Source organism: Thamnophis sirtalis, unplaced genomic scaffold (assembly GCF_051295495.1).
Source record: "Thamnophis sirtalis isolate CommonGarterSnake01/CBP01778 unplaced genomic scaffold, rThaSir2_p1.2 scaffold_4, whole genome shotgun sequence".
Lineage (NCBI taxonomy): Eukaryota > Metazoa > Chordata > Lepidosauria > Squamata > Natricidae > Thamnophis > Thamnophis sirtalis.
Genome location: NW_028261384.1, coordinates 65,482,852 through 65,503,534, shown reverse-complemented (window position 1 = coordinate 65,503,534; position 20,683 = coordinate 65,482,852). Strand labels below are relative to the sequence as shown.

Here is a 20,683-nt window from a genome sequence, read left to right as displayed (position 1 = left end):
GGGAAAAAAAGAAATCAAGTGATCAATATATCTATACATTGTTCCTTAATTAGATATTTTAAGTTAATATTTTTCAACCAAGGAATATATTTTTTCAAAGTTCTTCCATCCATGCTATACTTTAAATAAAACCATAAATATATAAAACCAAATGTAGACTATATTCAGTACATCAAAAACTAGGTAACAATTAATTTTCCACGACGATAATAAAATGAATATATTCTAAAAGAGTGTTATATGAGTGTGGCATTTATGTTCAGCTAGATAATTAATAAAAAATATATTTTCCAAAATATGCAGAAACATTTGGTCAACATTGTAGGTTAACATTAAGGTGTTGGAATGACTGGAGATATTCATGTTCAACTCCATCCTCAGCTATGGAACCACTATGGGCTCATTATTTTAAATACTACCAGCCTCCAAAATTATTGCTATATGGAAATTATCAGAAAAAGGAATGTAACGTGTAGTACTTTTAACTCCTTGAAAATAGAATAGAATAAAATAAAATATAACAAAATAGAATAGAATATAACAAAAAGATGTTATGGTTATAGTATTATTCACAACACTAAAACATACATTGTAATAAAATTGATTCAATAAATCAATTAAACTGAAAGAAATTCAGTTATACATTAATTATACATGAGATGTATAATTCAAATCATAACAAATTTATTATGGTATAAGCTTTCTCTGATTATAATTCATTTGAACAAGGCGAACAGCTGACAACAACAAACCAATCAAGGGCAATTAAATTAAAATCAAATTTTATTCTAAGAAATACACATACTGACAAACACAATTCTAAACTAAAATTAAACTAAGACTACTTACAGTAATTTCCCCAGTCGTGCTGATACAGGAATATGAGGAAGCTGAGTTGCCCATTTTAGAGTCATGTCTTGATAAATATGTAGGATGCTGTGGTGATTTCCAATCAGTGTATTTATGGCAGTTCCAGACACTATAACATATATAAGGAGTTTGGGAAAGATATGTTCATATTCCTCTTCACTGTTTTTCTTTTTTTAAGAAACGTTCTTATAGGTTACATGAAATAAATGTACAAATAAGGATACTTCCTAGAAATGTCAAGACTATATTTTTGTAACTAAGAATCAAATTTTGTGAGGCTATTATACTCTCAGATAATAAACTAAAAAGTAAAGTAAAATATGTCTGTAACAAAAAGTTTGGAGCAAAGAGATATGATATAATTTTTGTAATAAACAAGTATAATTTCTCAGCTTTAACAATTTAACCCCCCCCACCTCAGAATGGATAAAATATATTATTTAAAAAAATGTAGACCATCATAAACAAATACAGCCCCACCTTATTTATAATAACCCTTTAAAGATGGTCCGCTTGGATTCATTGGTTGGCTTCGCAGTAGTACGGATATGGGATAGTGAAATTCCATGGAGCTTCACAAAATCCAGCTGATACCTATCTGCCAGGAGACCCTACTGAGCCAAAGCCACCCTTAGGGAGTGATGAAGAAAGGAGGGAAACTTTGTAGATCACAAGGAAACAGCAATTTCCAAATGTGATCCAAAAAAACCCTCTAGATTGGCAGCAGAGACGATGGTCATTTTGGCAAGAGTGAAGCTCAGAAACCAGGACAAGAAGATTATGAACTGGAGCAGTTTGTGGAAAGAAGATTGAAACTGGGTGAGACTACTTTCAACTTCTATACCAGAGACTTAAACCCAAATGAAAGCATTTTAAAAAAAAGATTCTCGAAAACTAAGAAGTATCTATTAAATACATGGATAAAGATTATGCCCAAAAGTGAAATAAACATTTGATTATGAAGCTTTAAAATATAGAAAGCATGGACTGGTAGTACTATTTAAAATGACTTAAATTGTGAATAACACTGTTTGATTATTGGAAGAAATTGTAAAAAGAAATCTGCCCCCCCCCTGCCCCATTTCTTTTTTGATAGTCAGCTGTTTAATGTTGGAACCTTGAGTGGGGTTGCCACCTACTGGTGAAAGAATATATTATACCTGAACACACTGGGAAATGATCTTGACAATGAGTGATAATATAAGAAAAATAAAGAGAAAAAGGAAAAGAATGAAAGGCAAACAACACCTGGAAGGCCTTTTTATTTTGGTTCCATGTTTACTGGTGTTCTAGCAGCTTGGAAGTGCTGAGTGAATCTTTTGAAGATGTCTAAGGCAAGGTGGATTACAAACTAACAAGAAGCATCTTTGAAATTCAATATTTGACTCTGTGCGTTAAAGATATTTGGGGAAATTTGGTGGGCCAATTTGGATTATTTAAGACTATTTGATAGAACACACTATGAAGCGAAAAGGAAAGAAGAAAAATTAATCAAGACTAAAAATTTGGGAAATTTAGAGGGTATAAAGTGGAAACCTCCAACCCTATAAATTTAGGGGATTTTGAGGAACAATTTCAGGACTGTGTAAATTGAATTAACATTGGTCTTTTTGGGCAATTGGGATATTGGAATTACTATTAACTCATTAAATGAATATAAGATGTTTCAAACAGATAAAATAAACATAGTTTATAAAGAAATATTATTTTGTTATGAAGTTTTTATTTTTAGACATAGACAAATGAAACATAAAACCACTTTCAATTACATACAGCGTGTCGATGGGTTACAAGATTTTTGTGCATCCTTTCCATAGGCCTAACAATATATCCCCAAATACCTGACCTTATTCATGACTTGGATCTTCAAAGCTTCCGCCAATTCTTCCGTTTGTCTTAATAACATGTTCTTTGTCAAAATCTTCGTTTTGTCTTTATTTATTTTCAAACCTGCTACTTTTCCATATTCCTCAATTTTTTCTGTCAATTTAGGTACAGTTTCTAGTGGATCCTCTATGATGAAGACCAGGTCATCTGCAAATGCTTGAATTTATATTCTTCCTTTTAAATTTTCATTTCTTTTATGTCTTTTTCACAAACAACAGAGGCGATAGTGGACAACCTTGTCTTGTCCCTTTCCTTAAGTCAATAGAGTCTGTCAATTCTCCATTTATCATTATCTTCGCTGTTTGTTTGTGATATATAGTTTGTATGGCTTGAGTGAATTTCTTACCAAAGCCTATCTGCTCCAACTGTAACACCATAAATCACCAATTAACATTGTCAAAGACTTTCTTGCATCTAAGAACATCAAAGCCATTTGTTTTTCAGGATGTGCCTCATAATATTCCAAAGTGTCCAGAATTATTCTCATATTGTCTTTAATTAGTCTCTTTGGCAGGAACCCATTTTGATCAGGATGAATAAAGTTATTTAAATATTTTTGAGTCTTTCTACCAATATTGAAACAAATATTTTATAGTCTGAATTTAGCAGGGAAATAGGTCTATAGTTTTTAATTTGATGTGGGATAGCCTCTTCTTTTGCACAAGTCTAATACATGCTTCTGACCACGATTTGGGTATCCTCATCTTTAACATAACGTCATTCATAATTTCTAGTAGTGGGAGATTCAACGATTCCTGCAATGTCTTATAAAATTCCACTGGCAATCCATTCGGGGCTGGGGCCTTTCCATTATTTTGTTTTTTTAAGTGCTTCAATTAGCTCCATCATCGTTATATTGCCTTCCAACATCATTTCAGTTTCTTTAGGTATCTGGGGTAGATTCGCTTTTTGCAGGTATTGTTTAACTCTTCCCTCTTCTATATTTTCTTGTTCATACAATTTTCCGTAGTAATCTTGTATAATTTTTTTCCTTCTATTGGTTGCATTATTTTTCTTGATTCTCTCTTTTTTTCCAATTTATACGCTAACAATCTGCCTGATTTATTTGCATCTTAAAAATAATTCTGTTTAGCACCTCTAATTCTTTGTGCTAATTCCTCCTTTTCTATTAGCCCCATTTTATCAATTCCATTGATATCCATATCATATCTATTCTGGACCATAATAAATGTCTATTTGAGTAAAAGGTATATTGCCTATTTGTGGGATTTTTTCCCCTCCATACAACCTTTAGTCTATTTCATCAATCATTTTGAAAAAGGATTTTGGAAGAGTCTTTCTATTTAGTTTTTTTTTTGTGTGTGTGTTTTATAGTCCAAATTCTGATCTACAATTTCATTAAAATCTCCCATCATGCAAATATTAACATAGTCCAATTCAATTATTTTCATGTGTAATTTTCTATGCAATTCATTTTCATTCATTTCATTCATTCATTCAATGAATTTATAGGCCGTCCAATCCCGAAGGACTCCGGGCGGCTTACAACAATACATTTAAAAAATAGAAAAGTTAAAAACACAGAAACATAGATTTAAAAAGCCACAACATACAGCCAGTCTAATCGGGGTTGGACCTCAGTTGTGAGGTCAACATCCCGGGGCCTGCCGGAACAGCCAGGTCTTAATAGATTTTTGGAAGGCCATGAGAGTGGGTAGGGTCCGGATCTCTGGGGGCAGTTTATTCCAGAGGGTCGGAGCGGCTACAGAGAAGGCCCTCCCCCGGGTGGTTGCCAGCCAACATTGTCTGGCTGACGGCACCTGGAGAAAGCCTACCCTGTGTGATCTTATCGGTCATTGGGAGGTATGTGGCAGAAGACAGTCTCGCAGATATCCGGGTCCTAGCCATGTAGGGCTTTAAAGGTGATGACCAGCACCTTGAATTTTGTTCGGAGACCAATAGGAAGCCAGTGCAGCTCGCGGAGGATAGGTGTGATGTGGGTCTACCTTGGTACACCCAATATCGCTCACGCGGCTGCATTCTGAACTAATTGTAGTCTCCGAACACTTTTCAGGGGCATCCCCATGTAGAGCGTGTTACAGTAGTCAAGACTTGAGGTGACAAGGGCATGAGTGACCGTGTGAAGTGCCTCCCGATACAGATAGGGCCGCAACTGGTGCACCAGGCGAACCTGGGCAAAGGTCCCCCTGGTCACAGCCGACAGGTGATGTTCTAGCATCAGCTGTGGGTCCAGGAGGACTCCCAAGTGGCGGACCCTCTCTGAGGGGAGCAGATTTTCACCTCCCTGGCATATGGATGGACTAACCGAACTGTCCTTGGGAGGCAACATCCATAGCCACTCGGTCTTGTCAGGATTGAGTGCGAGTTTGTTCTTGATTGTCATTAGGAGTATGAATTGCTATTAAAAGCATTTCTTATTATTGTCCATAATTTCCACCATCAAGATTCTTCCATCATCATCTGTATAAATTTGTTCTGCTGGAATTGTATCTTTAATATACAAAACTACTCCTCTTTTCTTAGATGGTGGCAACGCAGTAAATATTTTCCCTAATTTTGGCTGTATCAATATTTCTTCCTGTTGCTATTTAATATGTACTTCATGTAGGCAGATTATGTCCAATTTTAATTTCTCTAATTTATGGAATGTTTTCTTTTAGCAGCTGAATTAAGTCCATTTATATTAATTGTAATCAATTTTTTTTCTCTTCCATGTTTATACTTATAGGAAGGATTTACTGCTCTAGTAGATCTTGGTTCTCGTTGTTCTCTAAGGTCCACAATGCCGCCTACTGCACCTTCTTTTTTTTAGTCACTTCCAGGCTTTCATCTTGAAATACAATTAATGATTCTTCTTTTCCTGTTTCCTCCTCTTTCCCTCTAAGATATTCTGTGTAGAATAGTTCTGCTTTCTCAATTGAATCTATTCTATGTCTTTATCCTTGCCATACAAACAGAAGGCCTTCTGGAATCAGCCATCTATAATTAACACCTTTTTTCAGTAGAATTTTAGTCAGAAATTGATATTCTCTTCTTATCTCTCTCACACTTCTTGGTACTTCTTTCAGAACCACAATCTCCTTGACTTTATATTTCAATGTTTTGCCATCTGTAGTATTTGTGTCTTAATTGATTTCTTAGTAAATCGTATATGGACTTCTCTTGGGACTTTGTTTTTCATTGCATATCTTGTAAAGACTCGAAACACCTCATCTATACCATCCATCATCTTCTCTTTGGTTATCTCCAAGGCGTTTGCAAGAATTTCTATAATTATTTCTGCCAAGTTTTCTCCCTTTTCTTCTTCCATATTTTGAAATCTGAGATAGAATTCTGATCTGTCAATCTCCCATTCTAATATTCCACTCTTCTCATTTTCAGCCACACTCAATCTGCTATCAATATCTCCAATTTTCTTATCTCTTTGCTCATCTTTTTCTTCATTTTTTTGGAATCTATCCTCATATTTCAAAATCATTTGGTGGATGTTCTCAATTTTTCCATCAGGTTTTTCTGTTCGTTGTTCAATATTCTCTGTTCTCTTTTCAATATTCTCTGTTCTTAATTCTATCTTTTGAATTCCTTGCATAATCATCTGCAATGTCACTTCCCTTTCTTTTCCCTGCTGCAACATCGTCTGTATTGATCTTTGTCCTCCAGAAGGTGAAGAAGAGGAAGTTGGTATTGAAGAGCCAGCGGCCGTTATCTTTTTACTCATTTCCAAACCATTAATATACTGTATGATAGTTGAGAAATACAAGGTCTTCCTGTTCTTCTATACCTTAATCTTCTTATATGAAGGGCAGTTATAATCCCAAATGACCATAAAATAAGAAAGAAAAAAGGAATGGAAAAAAGAAAGAAAAGAAAAAAAATCCAGGCTCCTGTATGCCCTAATCCAATTGGTTCCAGTTGTTTAAAAAGAAAAAAAAGAAAAGAAATTTTTTTTACAAGTCAATCACAACAACAACAACAAAAATAAATAAATAAAAAGGAACAAAAATAAAAGTCTTCAGGTTCTTCTTTACTTTAGCCCAATTCAATGGAGTAAAATGACAAAATCCAGAAGGAAAAAAAGAGAAAATATATGCCTATATTTGCATCAAAAAAAAGAATGAGAAAAACAGAAAAGAGGCACACCTTCTTTAAGAAAAGGAAAGGAGAAATGCAGACTTCTTCTCCAAAAGGTCTCAGATCAGCTGGGAATAGCTAATGAGAAGGAAAGTAAGGGAGTAGAGAAAAAATGGAAAAGAAAAACACTGCCACTGTATAAAATCCAAGGCTCTTATGTTAAGTTCTAAACAAAATTAGCAATTCTCTTTTCAAGATCACTGCAATCTTCTTTCTTTGTACTCCAAGTTTTCTTTCAAACCCAAATGCCATGCACTGATAGTGACCCAGAAGAGCACCTGTATAAACAATCCTTCATGCTTATTCCACTATCATTCAATAAACAGGTTCAGAGTCTTTGAAATGTAACATTTGCATTAAAGACATTTGGGGAAATTTGGTGGGCCAATTTGGATTATTTAAGACTATTTGATAGAACACTCTATGGGGCGAAAAGGAAAGAAGAAAAATTAAACAAGACTTAAAAATTTGGGAAATTTAGAGGGTATAAAGTGGGAACCTCCAAGCCTATAAATTTAGGGGATTTTGAGGAACAATTTCAGGACTGTGTGAATTCTATTAACATTCTATTAACAAAGCTCAAAAATAAAGTTAAAATTGAAGACAGAAGAGGTCAAGCGGCTAGATTAAGCCTGAGTCAAACTTAGGGTGTTATAGAATTTTTTAGAAACGCCTCTTATTTTTTGAACTGGATTGATTTTTTTTTCTTCTATTTTTCTTTTTTAATACTTATTGTTTAAGACTTTCTTTTTCTATTTTCAATGCTCTATTGAATTTTCTTTTTAAAAATTTTTCTTTTTTTCCTTAAGTTTGGAATATAAAGAGGGAAGTAAAAGTAGAGGAAAAGAAGTAACACTGCCACTTAGAGGCTTGGAAACATTGTTTTTCTTTTCTTTCTTTGAGCATTTGATAACCTTGTGCAAAATTAAGAGCTGATGCTGCATTTCAAAGACTCTGAGCTTGTTTATTGAAAATGATAGCGGGATGAGCACGGACTGTTTATACAGGTGTCCTCCGGGGTACTATTAGTAGCTGGACTGGAGTGAAAAGAAAGCTTGGAGTTGAAAGAAAGAAGATTGCAGTGAACTTGTTTGGAAAATAAAAGCGCCTTGGATTCTATATAGTGGCAGTGTTTACTATCTGGAGGAAAAGTTCAATACAGATGATGTTGCAGCATGAAAAAGAAAAGGAAGTGACATTGCAGGTGATTTCTGCAAGAAATTCAAAAAATACAAGTAAGAACAAAGAACATTGAAAAGAGAACAGAGAATATTGAACAAAAAACAGGAAAAACATGAAAAAATTGAGAATATCCACCAAATGATGATGAAATATAAGGACGGATTTCAAAATTGAAGAAAAAGATGAACAAAGAGATACGAAAATTGGAGATATTGACAGCAGATTGAGCGTGGTTGAAAAAGATGAGAGTGGAATATTGGAATGGGAGATCAACAGATCAGAATTTTACCTCAGATTCCAGAATATAGAAGAAAAGGGAGAAAATTTGGCAAAAGTAATGATAGAAATTCTGGCAGAAGCATCGGTGATAACCAAAGAGAAGTTGATGGAAGGAACAGACGAGGGGTTTCGAGTCTTTACAAGATATGCAGTGAAAAACAAGTTGCCAAGAGAAGTCCATATAAGATCTACCAAGAAAGCAATTAGAACACAAATACTACAAATGGCAAGAGATAAAAGATTGCACTACTATTGGATGGATACAGGATGATGTAATGAAATGCTATAATAAAAATTAATTTAAATTTATTTAAATTTAGAATATTGCGCATAAAATGAAGTAATAATAGTTATAGTCAAATAAATGATTAACAATGATAATAATGTATACATATATACTAGATTGATAATAAGAGATTTTATATAAATTGTAAGTGAGGACTACGGGCAGGGTGCACAAAAGTTTTGTAACCAAAGATAAACAATTTTATACAGAATATAATATAAAGATGTATTATTACTGGATGGTTTTAGGATGATGTAATGAAATTCTATAATATAAATTTATTCCAAATTTAGAATATTCCACATAAAAAGAAGTAATAATAGTTATAGACAAAAAAATGTTTAATAATGATCATAATTGTATACATATATATCAGATTGATAATATGAGATTCTATATAAATTGTAAGTGAGAAAGCACAAAAGTTTTGTAACCAATCGACACACTGTATGTAACTGGAAAATGGTTTTATGTTTTATGTTTGTTTGTTTAAAAATAAAAAAATTCAAAAAAAAGAAAGCACTGAAGGTTAAAGGTATTGTTACAGACAAATAATATTTACAATTGTATAATCTTGGTTGACATGCTAGAATTAGAACTTGTAAAACTGCTTTACAACAATGCTAATCATTGCTTTTATTCACAAACCTGAGTATGGAAGAAAGCAACTTGGGCTTTGGTCAAGCTTTTTAATGAATCGAATTTGTCCATTATCCTTAAAGCAAAAAAAATTTCTCTCCCCAAGAACAAATATGCTGGAAACGAGCTGAGTAAATGAAACAACACATATGTCCAGGGCTTGCTCCCCAATGTTTGAAATCCAGTCCACCTTAAACAGATGAAGAGACAAGATACAGCACTGTGGAGCATATGTTAACAGCAGCTTTAAATTCACTTGAATTAATATTATTTTTCAACCAGAGACAAATACCTCATAGCAAAGCCATAAATGGCATACACTAATTTCATTATATTTCATTATTTAAGAAAAGGAATAAGCTTCATAAACCAAAAAATTGGTTTCACATCATTAGGTAAATGAAAGAGTAATTTGTTCCTGGTCTATAAAATTGCCTATTGTAAGAAATATTTTTAAATATTGCGTTTTAGTTTTGTTTGATTTCTCCTTTTAATTACTTTCAATTAGATAAGCCCTCTCTCAAAATAAAAAAGAATGTCAGTTGGTCTTACCTGAACTGCATGTCTTGAAGGATGGCCTGGGAGCAGTCACAGCTGGGTATTGTCACGGCCCATCTGCCCAGAGACTGAAGTAAATCTTGAGGCTACACCTCTGACTCTCCCAGATTAACCGATGATCCAGTCAATGCGTCTCTTGAACAGGGTAACCCCCTCCCTTCCTGGTCCCTGACTGGTAACACTCTACTCAGGCCCACCCTGTGCGGGGCGCACTATGGGCGGGAAGTGACTGCTCCCACGCCATCGTTCGAGACATGCAGTTCAGGTAAGACCAACTGACAGTCTCTGAAGTGGGGCGTGGGAGGAGTCACAGCTGGGACCTACCAAAGCTAAATGCCCTTGGGAGGGTCCATAGGGCCTGAATCCCCCCGAGTATCCAGTAATCTCTGGAGGACTCTCCTCCCAAAGGATGCCTCCACCGAGGCGAAGGCTTCCAGTCTATAGTGTCTGATGAACGGAGAGAGCGAAGCCCATGCTGCTACCCTGCAAATGTCTTCTATGGGGGCCTGGGTGGCCCAGGCTGCCGAAGTAGCTGCACTCCTGGTGGAGTGCACGGTGATGCCCTTGGGCACCTGAAGTCCCTGTGCCTCGTAGGCCTTGGATATGGCTAGCTTGATCCATCTACTGATGGTGGCTGGGGAGACCTTCACTCCACTTGTTCCTGGGTGGTAGGAGACGAAAAGGCCCTCCGACCACCTGATGGGCATGGTGCGCTTCAGATAGATGTGCAGCGCCCTCCTGACATCCAGGTGATGCCAAGACCTCTCCCTCCCATTTGAGGGAGCTGGACAAAAATTTGGGAGAATGAACTCCTGAGCCTTATGAAAGGGAGAATTAATTTTTGGCATGAAGGCCAGGTCGAGCCTTAGGACCACCCTGTTACTATGGAATACGCAGAGATCTGCCCTGGCTGACAGTGCATTGATCTCTGACACCCTCATGGCTGAGGTAATAACCACGAGGAACGCTATCTTGAGCGTGAGCAGCTGAAGACTCACCTCCCTTAGAGGCTTTGAAGGGTGCTTCCAGGAGAGCCTGGAGCACTGTAGATAGGTTCCACGAGGTGAAACGGTGAATCACCGGGGGTCTGAGGTTGGTTGCACCCGAGGAACCGTTTAATGATGGGGAGTTGGGACAAGGACTGTGTGCCCACTCCCCCCAGGACAGTGGCCAAGGCCAAGACCTGCCTTCTGAGGGTGCTAGGGGCTAGGTCCTTCTCCAGGCCTCCCTGGAGGAAGTCCAGGACTTGTGGAACTGTGGCCACTGTTGGTTCTACCTGAGCTGAGCGGCACCAGGCCGCGAAGGAGACTCAAGTCGCATCATAGATGCGAATGGTGGATCTCCTCCTGGTCGCCTCTATGGTTCCTATGATATTGGTGGAAATTTGGGCCTCTCTTAGCTCAATCCGCTCAATCTCCAGACGGTCAATTGGAGCCAGTCTGGGTCTGGGTGAAGCAGACTCCCATGGGTCAGGGTTACCTCCCCCTGAGGGATCCTCCAATGGGGTCTGATGGACAGCTCTTATTAGATCTGCAAACCAGGGGCGCCGTGGCCAGTATGGCGCCACCAGAATGACCTTTACCCTCTCTAGTACTATTTTCCTGAGCACCCCGGGAAGGAGAGGTAGAGTGGGAAAGGTGTAAAGAAGACCTGATGGCCACTGGCATCGCAGAGAGTCGTTGTCCATCGCTTCCCATGTCTGGAACCGTGATATGAATCTCAGGAGCTGGGCGTTCGTCGGGGAGGCAAAGAGATCCACCAACGGACTCCCGAACCTCTGGCAGATTTGGTTGAAGATGCTGGGATGAAGTTGCCACTCTCAGTGGTCTACAGTCTCCCTACTGAGCCAGTCCACTTGGTGGTTCTCCATCCCGGAGATGTGCTCTGCCCGGATCGATGGAGGTTCCATTCCGCCCAGTTTCCCAATCTCACTGCCTCATCATGCAGTGACCTGGAGTGGGTGCCTCCCTGTTTGTTCATGTGTGCCTTGGCCACCACATTGTCCATGAGGACCAGGATGTGTTTCCCCACTACCATTGTGTTGAAACGTCGTAGGGCCAGGTGAATCGCCCTTAGCTCCAACCAGTTGATGCTCTTGCAGAGGTCGGTCTGTGTCCACCTTCCCTGGGTCAGCTGGGAATCCAGGTGTGCCCACCAACCGAACAGGCTTGCGTCTGTAGTTAACACAAGTCTGTCTGGCTCCCTGAACATGGAGCCCTTGGACAGAGCTGGGGATGCCCACCATCGGAGGGAGAGGCGTACCTGGGGTGGCATCCTGACCTTGAACTCTGCATTGCTTGTTCCGTCTCTCTGGTGGGGAAGCAGGAACCACTGCAGCTCCCGGGCGTGGAGTCGGGCCCAAGGCACTATCCCGATGCAGGAGATGAATTTGCCGAGAAGCCTGGAAAGAAGGGCTACAGAGACAGATTGAACCCTCCAAATTTCTAGAATCATTTGCACAATGTTATCCCTGCGCTCCTCTGAGAGGAAAGCCTCCCCCCCCCCATCGAGTCAATAATGGTCCCTAAATGTTGGAGTCCGGTGGTGGGTGTCAGGTGACTCTTTTCGAGGTTAACCGAGAATCCCAGAGATCTCAGTGTGGTGATGGTGAGCCCTAAGTCCCCTTCTGCTCGAGCTAGCGAAGGTGCTAATACCAGGAAATCATCAAGGTAGCAGTGTAGTCGGACCAGGTTGGAGCAGATTTGGGCTGCCACCATGGCCAGTACCTTGGTAAACATCCTAGGAGCAGAGGCTAGACCGAAGGGGAGAGCCCTGTACTGGTAATGTTTGTCCCCATAGGAGAACCTGGGGAACTTGGGGTGTTCGGGTGTAAGTAGGCCTTGGTGAGGTCAATGGATGCTAGGTAGTCCTCCTATCTAATTCCTTCTAGGATGGACCTGAGTGAGGCTATCTTGAACCTACGGTAGACCAGCCTGGAATTGAGTAACTTAAGGTCCAGGATGGCCCTCCACCCTCCAGAGCTCTTGGGGACCACGGAGAGGTTCTAATAGAAACCAGATTTCTTCTCTCCCTCTGGTACCAGCTCTACCGCTCTGATCTCCAGGAGATGCTGGATAGCCTTGCACATAAGAGAGCGCTTGGCCGGGTTCCTGGAGGAAGAGAAAACTCAGAATCTATTCAGGGTTGTGAGCGGAACTCCAGGTGGAAACCGAACCTGACAGTTTGCAACACCCAAGCATCTGTGGTGCTGTCCGCCCAGCGATCCGCGAGTAGGGAAAGCCAGCCACCGATAGGGTGATTCGATCTCAAATCACTTATTTCTACGGAAGGGGTGGCCGCCTCCCCCACGAAAGGGGCGCTTGTTAGATTGCTGGAACCTGAACCTGTCCCTAGAGAACTGTCTATCTCCCTGTCTGGGAAACCTGGAGAGTACCATGGTTGTTGGAATTCCTGTTCAGGTGCTTGAAAACTGGAACCTCTGGGGTACGGTGCTGAACGATGATCCAGTTGTCTGGACGTGGACAGAAAGACCTTCTGCTTGTTTTTGTCCTCGATGACGATGGTGTCCAGGGATGGACCGAACAGCTGCCCTCCTGTGTACTCTGTGCCTGCTAAATGCCACTTTGCCCGGAACTCCGCCTGCCAGTTACGCAGCCACAATAAATGCCTGGATGCCACTGAACAGGCTAGAGCTCTGGAAGAGTATCTTACCACATCCAGTGTGGCATCCGCTGAGAATTGGGTGGCCATCATCACCTTTGTGATGTCCTGTAGGAGTCTGACGTCCGAAGCCGGGGTTCTGTCATGGAGCTCTTCCAGCCACAGTAAGGTAGACCTGTTAAAAAAGGAGGCTGCGTGGCAGCCCTAATTGCCCACGATACCGCCTGGAACGTCCTGCGCATGATTATTTCCACTTTCCTGTCCTCTGGTTTTAGGCAGTTGGAAATGTCTCCTGTGACCACCGGTGAGGAGGATGCCACGCTTACCACTGGAGAGTCCACTGATGGAACCTGCAAGCCTTGATCAAAATTCATGTTAATGTTGTAAAACCTGCAATCATTGCTCTCAGGTGTAGGAAAGGTTCCTGGTTGGGCCCATTGTGATTTGAGCACCTCTAGGAACGGGTCTGGGGTAGGAATTTCCTCCTTCTCCACCTGCAGTCTGTGGAAAGGACCTTTCTTGGCTCCCACACTCTTCCCAGCTTTGGCAGTGTCCTGATTGGTTACTGGAGCATCCAGGTCTGCTGTGGCCTTAGCTTTACGCAGTAGGGAGCTAAAGAGAGTGGGTGGGAATAAGCCCAAGATAGATGAGGCCTCTGGGGTTTGGGCCTCCTCTTCATCAGAGAAACCCATCTCCGTAATCTCCCCCTCCTCTGACTCCGACTCCTCACTAGCTGTGGAAGGGATTCCTCTCTAAGGTCTCTGGAGGTAGAAAGACCGAGTTGGTCTAGATGGCCTCAAGGTGTCCTATGGACTGCCTTGTTCCTAGGCCCTTGAAACTGGTGTTGCATGCCCGAGGAGATGCCCTGGGCAATGGCTCTAACTAAGATCTCCTGGAACGCCTGAGAGAGCTCTGGGTAGGCCGGAGATGGCCCTTCCTGTGCCACCGCTGGGCTGCTGCTCCTAGGCCTCTCAGTAGCGCAACCGCTACTGTGTCAGGCAGATTGCTGAGCACACGAGAGGAGGATCATCCGACGACTTGCTTGAAGGTAAATTCCTCACAGAGGTACAATTTCAAAAGGTAAAAAGATTTTTAAGGTAAAGGAAAAAAAGGGAAAAGTTCACGCCGAGGAGAGCCAGGTATTTAGCTCCTTCTGGGCTGAAGACTGAGGTTAATCTGAGAGAGTCAGAGGAGGGGTAGAGATGTGGCCTCAAGATTTACCTCAGTCTCCGGGCAGATGGGCCATGACAATACCCAGCTGAGACTCCTCCCATGCCCCACTTCAGAGATTGTGGTAAAACACATGCCAGGATGAGATTAAATTGTACAAAAGACACCCACCTTGTACATATAACATGAAATAAAACTTTTCCTTACTTTTTCCATAGTATTCAACATTTCAACAGGTCCTTTTAAAATGATGTCAACTATAAAAATGTAGCCCCTTGTTTTCCCCTATTGATATGGAGGATTTCTTTTTAGGAAACCAGCATAAACCCCATGATGGAATTGAAGATTGTGACTATATAAATTAATTTATAGTACAATCCTATATAGATCTGTGTACAAAAAAACTTTATTAAACTCAGTGAGATTTATTCCAAGGAAAGGGTTAGAGTTAAAATTAGGCTATATGTACTGTAGTTAGGTGTACTTGTAAGCAATAGCACTGTTATTTATACATGAAGAGGCAATAAGCTACTTGCAACTCTCCAGTTTGTTATATTACACAACACTACAAATCCTTCCTGCACTCCAATTCTGCATTACAAAAAATTGGCAGTAAAACAATTATTATTGGTGCTATATTTGCATTTTTATTGAAATTAAAAGCAGGTAAAATATGTGTGTGTTTGTGTGTGTATGTATATATGTACATGTATGTGTATATATCTCTGTGTGTTATATTTTATATTTTTAAATGTATTTTATATATTTATAAATTACATACACGTATAAAATTATATACACATATATAAAAAATTTCATTTTATATAAACACACACACACCTTGCAGCCATAAGCAAATCATCATGTAACTGATTCTATTTTATGATCTTTTCTATGGCACTTGTTCAGTGAATGCAGAAGTCATTAAATGAATTCACTGTTTGCTATGGGCCAGGTTTGCTGTAAACTGGAAATAAACTCCTGTTTTCAACAAGACCATCATAAATTGTGATAATTTGACTTTGGGATACTGCAAAAGGTTTTGAAATAGGAGCCAGTTGCAGAACTAGATGGGAGAGAAGCCAACAGAATTTTGGAACTGGGTTGTAAATAACTTTGATGGTCTGTCATAACTTTGAACGATTGATAAGCAACCAGTAGTGAGTTGAAGACTACCTGTATATACTGTATATTGAATCTTTGTTATCTTAAGATAGTTGTTTTGCATTAACTCCTGTAAAAGAAAAATCAGTTCAAAATCAGAAAAAATGGTTCTACTCTTCATAAAACATTCATTCCCCTCCTATTCCCATGTGTTTTTTTTTTTTTAAAAATTAAGTAATATACTGATCTGTGCAGCTAAATTTACCACAAGTTTTTTTCCGGATCCAATTTTTTGTTGCTCAGTTTCTTGTGTTTCAGCATCTTTTGCTAATGCAAGTACTTGATACCTATAGTTTAAACAAAAAAACAAACAAATAAATAAATAAATAAATAAATAAATAAATAAATAAAGCACCAGCCTGAAGATGGCGAGTGGGACCTTGTCAAAATCTTGATACTCTCAATCTTACATGGGAAAAGACCCAAATATACCAAGACCTGCATAGTCATATGTGTCTGTCTCTCTGTGTGTGTGTGTGTGTGTGTGTGTGTGTGTGTGTGTGTATACATACATACATACATACATACATACATATATATATATATATATACACACATACATACATACATACATATGCATGCATGCATGCATACATACATACAAGCTATATATATATATATATATATATATATATATATATATATATATATATATATATATATATATATATAGCTTGAAATAGATCTATACTAGTCTCCCTTTATTTATTTATCAGCACAAATATAACATACACACACACACAAACACACACACACACACACACACATACATATATGATTTTCACAAGAAAAATGTTACACTAGAATATATACAAAAAGAACACTACATAATATTGTTTCCTATGTTTGTATCTGCAAATTCCAAACTTAATTGTAGCAAAAGAATATATGTCTAAAGACAAATGCCTCTAGGAATTTGTGTGTTATCTTCAAATGACTAATTAATAGATCTTTTTATGAATAAAAACTGCAAGTGAACACAGCTCAACTAAAAGATATTTGGTCATTCTATGTCAAGTTGTCTGATTTCAGAAAAGTGCCCAGCTTGACCATCACGGATTTCGATGAAATTTGGTGTGAACATGGACATACATCCCCAATGAACATTGGTAAATTGTTATATGTGCTGATGCAATACCTGCGGAGATATAGTCATTTGTATGACACACATGCACACACACCATACGGCAGCCTTTTACAGTATGACTCTGAGGGTTCAGCAAGACATAGTATTTCCAGCAATGTTTGGTTGAGACGTGGCCATCTTGTATAACTTGATGTGCTCTATTAAACAAAATAATAAAAACATTCTCATGAGTGATCTCCGTCTATATAAGTTGGAGCAAAGTTGGCCAAAAAGTATTGCGGCTCGAAAAAGGTTAAAGTTTGGCTTTTTATATCTCTCAACAAAATATTGCCAGAGATATTACGTCTGAAGGTTGCTGAACCCTCAGGGTCATACTGTAGAAAGCTGTGGTATTGGGGGGGCGGGGGCCACATAAATGACTATATCTCAGCAAGTATTGCATCGGCACATGTAACGCTTTACCAATGTTTATTGGGGATGTGTGTGCATGTTCACACCAAATTTCATTGAAATCTGTGATTGTCGAGCATCTCATTGAGGGCCACATAGGAGGCAGTGAGCGCCCAGGGAGCAAGGCTAATGGGGCAGCACTAATGGGGCAGAGCGATTCCTCACCAGCTCAGGGAGGGGGGGAGTTAGCAATAGCAGTTAGACTTATATACCGCTTTATAGGGCTTTCAGCCCTCTCTAAGCGGTTTACAGAGTCAGCATATCGCCCCCACAGTCTGGGTCCTCATTTCACCCACCTCAGAAGGATGGAAGGCTGAGTCAACCTTGAGCCGGTGAGATTAGAACCGCTGAACTGCAGATAACAATCAGCTGAAGCGGCCTGCAGTACTGCACCCTAACCATTGCGCCACCTCGGCTCTAGGTTGTGGATCTAAGGCTGACTACATTCTATCATCCAGTTATACAAGAGCACCAAGCCCATCACTAGCACCTCCATGGCCTCATCGGCTCGGCCATCAAGTTATAGATCAGCACCTGCTGGCCAGGGCTGGGGCTGATGCACCAGGGGCTGGTTCTTCTCTGTCTCCAGGGCAGCCTCAGGCCAGATCTGGATCATTTTGAATTGTATTTTTGACTTCTAGAATTTCCAAAGGTGCTTTTTCAAGAAACAACTGGACTTTCTGAGGAAGCTTCTTGAATGAGAAGCAAAACATCTTCAAAGAAAAAATCAGAATGTCAGTTGCCTCTTGAAAAAGCATCTTTGGGACAACCATGACCTGGATGACTGAGAATCTCCATACACATCTTCTAGGATTATAGTTATTTTGTCTAATTTTAAATTTGAATAAGCTTTCCTTCATCTTTTTAGTCTTTAGTGAAAATAGTGAAAAATTCTGGACTCAGGACTAAACTTTGTAAAATTTCACTCAATGCCTGGGCCAGTTTGATGAACAAACATTGGTGGCTTCTCACCTCTTAGCATGATCTTTTTGAAGTACAATTTTCACACCCTCTATGTATTTGTTATGCTCTCTAGATAACCTTACTATCAAGCTATTACAAGGCGCCTTATCAAATGCTTGGCTAATATGATGTTTAATAAGTGTCATTTATGCTTTAGTTACTTTTTTAAAGATTATTGCAATATCCACTATATAGTGCTATGCTTGAAAAGTACTAAGATGACAAAGTTAGTCCAGAATGCAGCAACCTGAATAGCTATGGATTATCAGAACGCATTAATATAATGCCTCTTAATGTAACTCATAGAATACTAAGGATCCTACATTAAAAAAAAACTTTTATTTTGAGAGCTGTGTTGGTTGCTCATAGCTTTCAGGATGCATTTCAAAATGCTGACTATCATCTGTAACACCCTTCATAGTTAAGGGTTTGGACATCTTAGGATGACTTTCTTTCAATAACATGCATAATATACATACTGAATCTAGGTAAAATTTTGTAGAGGGGGCTCTTTATATGCCTCTCAATCTGAGACTGCCATCTACAGAGCCAAGGAGGTATGTGTTTTGTTATAAATTCACACCTTAGAAATAGAAACAGACGACCCCTCCCTCCTGATCTTTATATCTTAAGAGACTTGGCTACTTCAATATGCCTCAGTGGGATGGTTTTATGACTACTACTCTACATAAGTAATTATTTTTACTTTGGAATGTTTGATTCCTGATGTATATATGGTGGTATTATGATGTATGATCTTGGTTTTAGTATGTATTTATTTCAATAATTGATTATGAATATGAGTTATATACCACTTAGAATCAGTTGATTGGATGATCCCTTAGAATTACACCCACATAATTCCTACAAACTAATACATAAATTACCTGATCCAAAACTGTGATAGAGTAAATTTGATAAGACAGTAAAACTTAGTGATTTCTGATAACTAACACATTGCTTTCAAGAGCTACATCTTTTTAATTGCTCTAATATTTAATTGTTCTAATACTGAATAGTTCTCTTTTTCCTTTTCCTAACTATAGGGACCTTTGCCCTCCTCCAGATATCTTGTACTTTACCAATTTCTTCATGATTTCTCAAAAATATATAAACTAAACATTGGCAAATTCCTTTAGTACCCAAAGATGCAATTAATCTGCTTTTGCAGAATTACATTGAAAATAAATACATGCTCCTTGCTATCTACCTATCTCAATTTCAATCCCTAGACTTAACCCTTCACTTTGTAAATATTTTTTATTCTCTAAAGGAAGGATTGGCAGGAAGCTAAGTATAGCTGGCAATAAAAAAGGAGAGTATTGTGTTGAAATAATATTTCAAGAGTGTTTTGCTTATAGCCCACTTTATTCACTAGAATAAGATGACCTCTGGATCTCTGGAACCTCTATAGTGGGGAAAGGAAAATGTAGGAGCTGTGTCTTCTACATATTCAGTAAACAAATTATTTCCATTAAAAATCTTTTTATCTTCAGAAGATTTCTAAAAGACATTATGTGAAAATGCAAAGTGATATCTGTAATGCAAAGAAACTACAAAGAACCCATAAAATTTAATGTGCCTTTCAGGCATTAAGTAATACTGAGAGTAGCAGGATAATTCATAGTACTCAGTTAGAATATTTAGATAAAACCTCTGGCATAAAATATATAATAACTAGATGGAACATTAATTAACTCAAGGCTTGGATTTTCATAGACATAAATCATTCTTAAATTTTTATATAAATATATGTTAAAGAGCCGCAGGTATTATGTCTAAACGCACCTGTAGCTCTCAACTTGCCGACAGGAAGAGACGGTAATGAATGAATCTGTTCTAGAACTATATGTCAGTGGACCAGGAAGAAGAAAGCCAGGAAGGAAACGTCCAAACGAATAGCTTTCTTGTTCAAACAACATAAGCATTCCATCCACAGACTGTACACAGATCAAATCTTGACCTACATAAAAAGCAAAACAAAGAAGTGATCATGTTTTAATATCTTCATCTCTAAAAAGTTGCTGAAACTCTCTATGATCCTATGAGCACATGCTTCTGTGCTGAAAGCATGTTGTGAGATTATTTATACATCCCTCAATGAAGAGTGATATAACCAACAAATAAAATTATTTGTCAGGTTCTTCAGAACTGGAAAATAAGGTAAAGGGTAAAGAAATTTAAATGATTATAGTTCTTCACCTTAGATTATGGTCTCTCTCCAGATTTTTTTTAAAAAACAAAACAAAAAATCTACCAAAATGTCAAGGAATGTTTTTAAAAGCTTGTAATAACAAATGATTATATTTCATCCTACAAAGATACATCATTTTATACAAACCATAGGTAGTCCTCAACTTAAAATTGCAATTGAGCTTAGGGTCATAAATCACAACATTTGTAAAGCAGGTCAT

The 20,683-nt window shown here is 38.7% G+C and overlaps 1 protein-coding gene across 1 annotated transcript in view; it reads right to left on the bottom strand.

Moving 5' to 3' along the window:
* BBS9 (Bardet-Biedl syndrome 9) overlaps window positions 1-20,683 on the bottom strand; it is a 363,446-nt gene that overhangs the window by 279,358 nt on the left and 63,405 nt on the right. The window contains exons 6-9 of the mRNA XM_087713067.1: window positions 20,058-20,232; window positions 15,975-16,056; window positions 9,266-9,446; window positions 850-979 (exon numbers count right to left, since the gene is read on the bottom strand). Coding sequence (XP_087569193.1) covers window positions 850-979; window positions 9,266-9,446; window positions 15,975-16,056; window positions 20,058-20,232 — 568 coding nt within the window. The remainder of the gene's footprint in view (window positions 1-849; window positions 980-9,265; window positions 9,447-15,974; window positions 16,057-20,057; window positions 20,233-20,683) is intronic.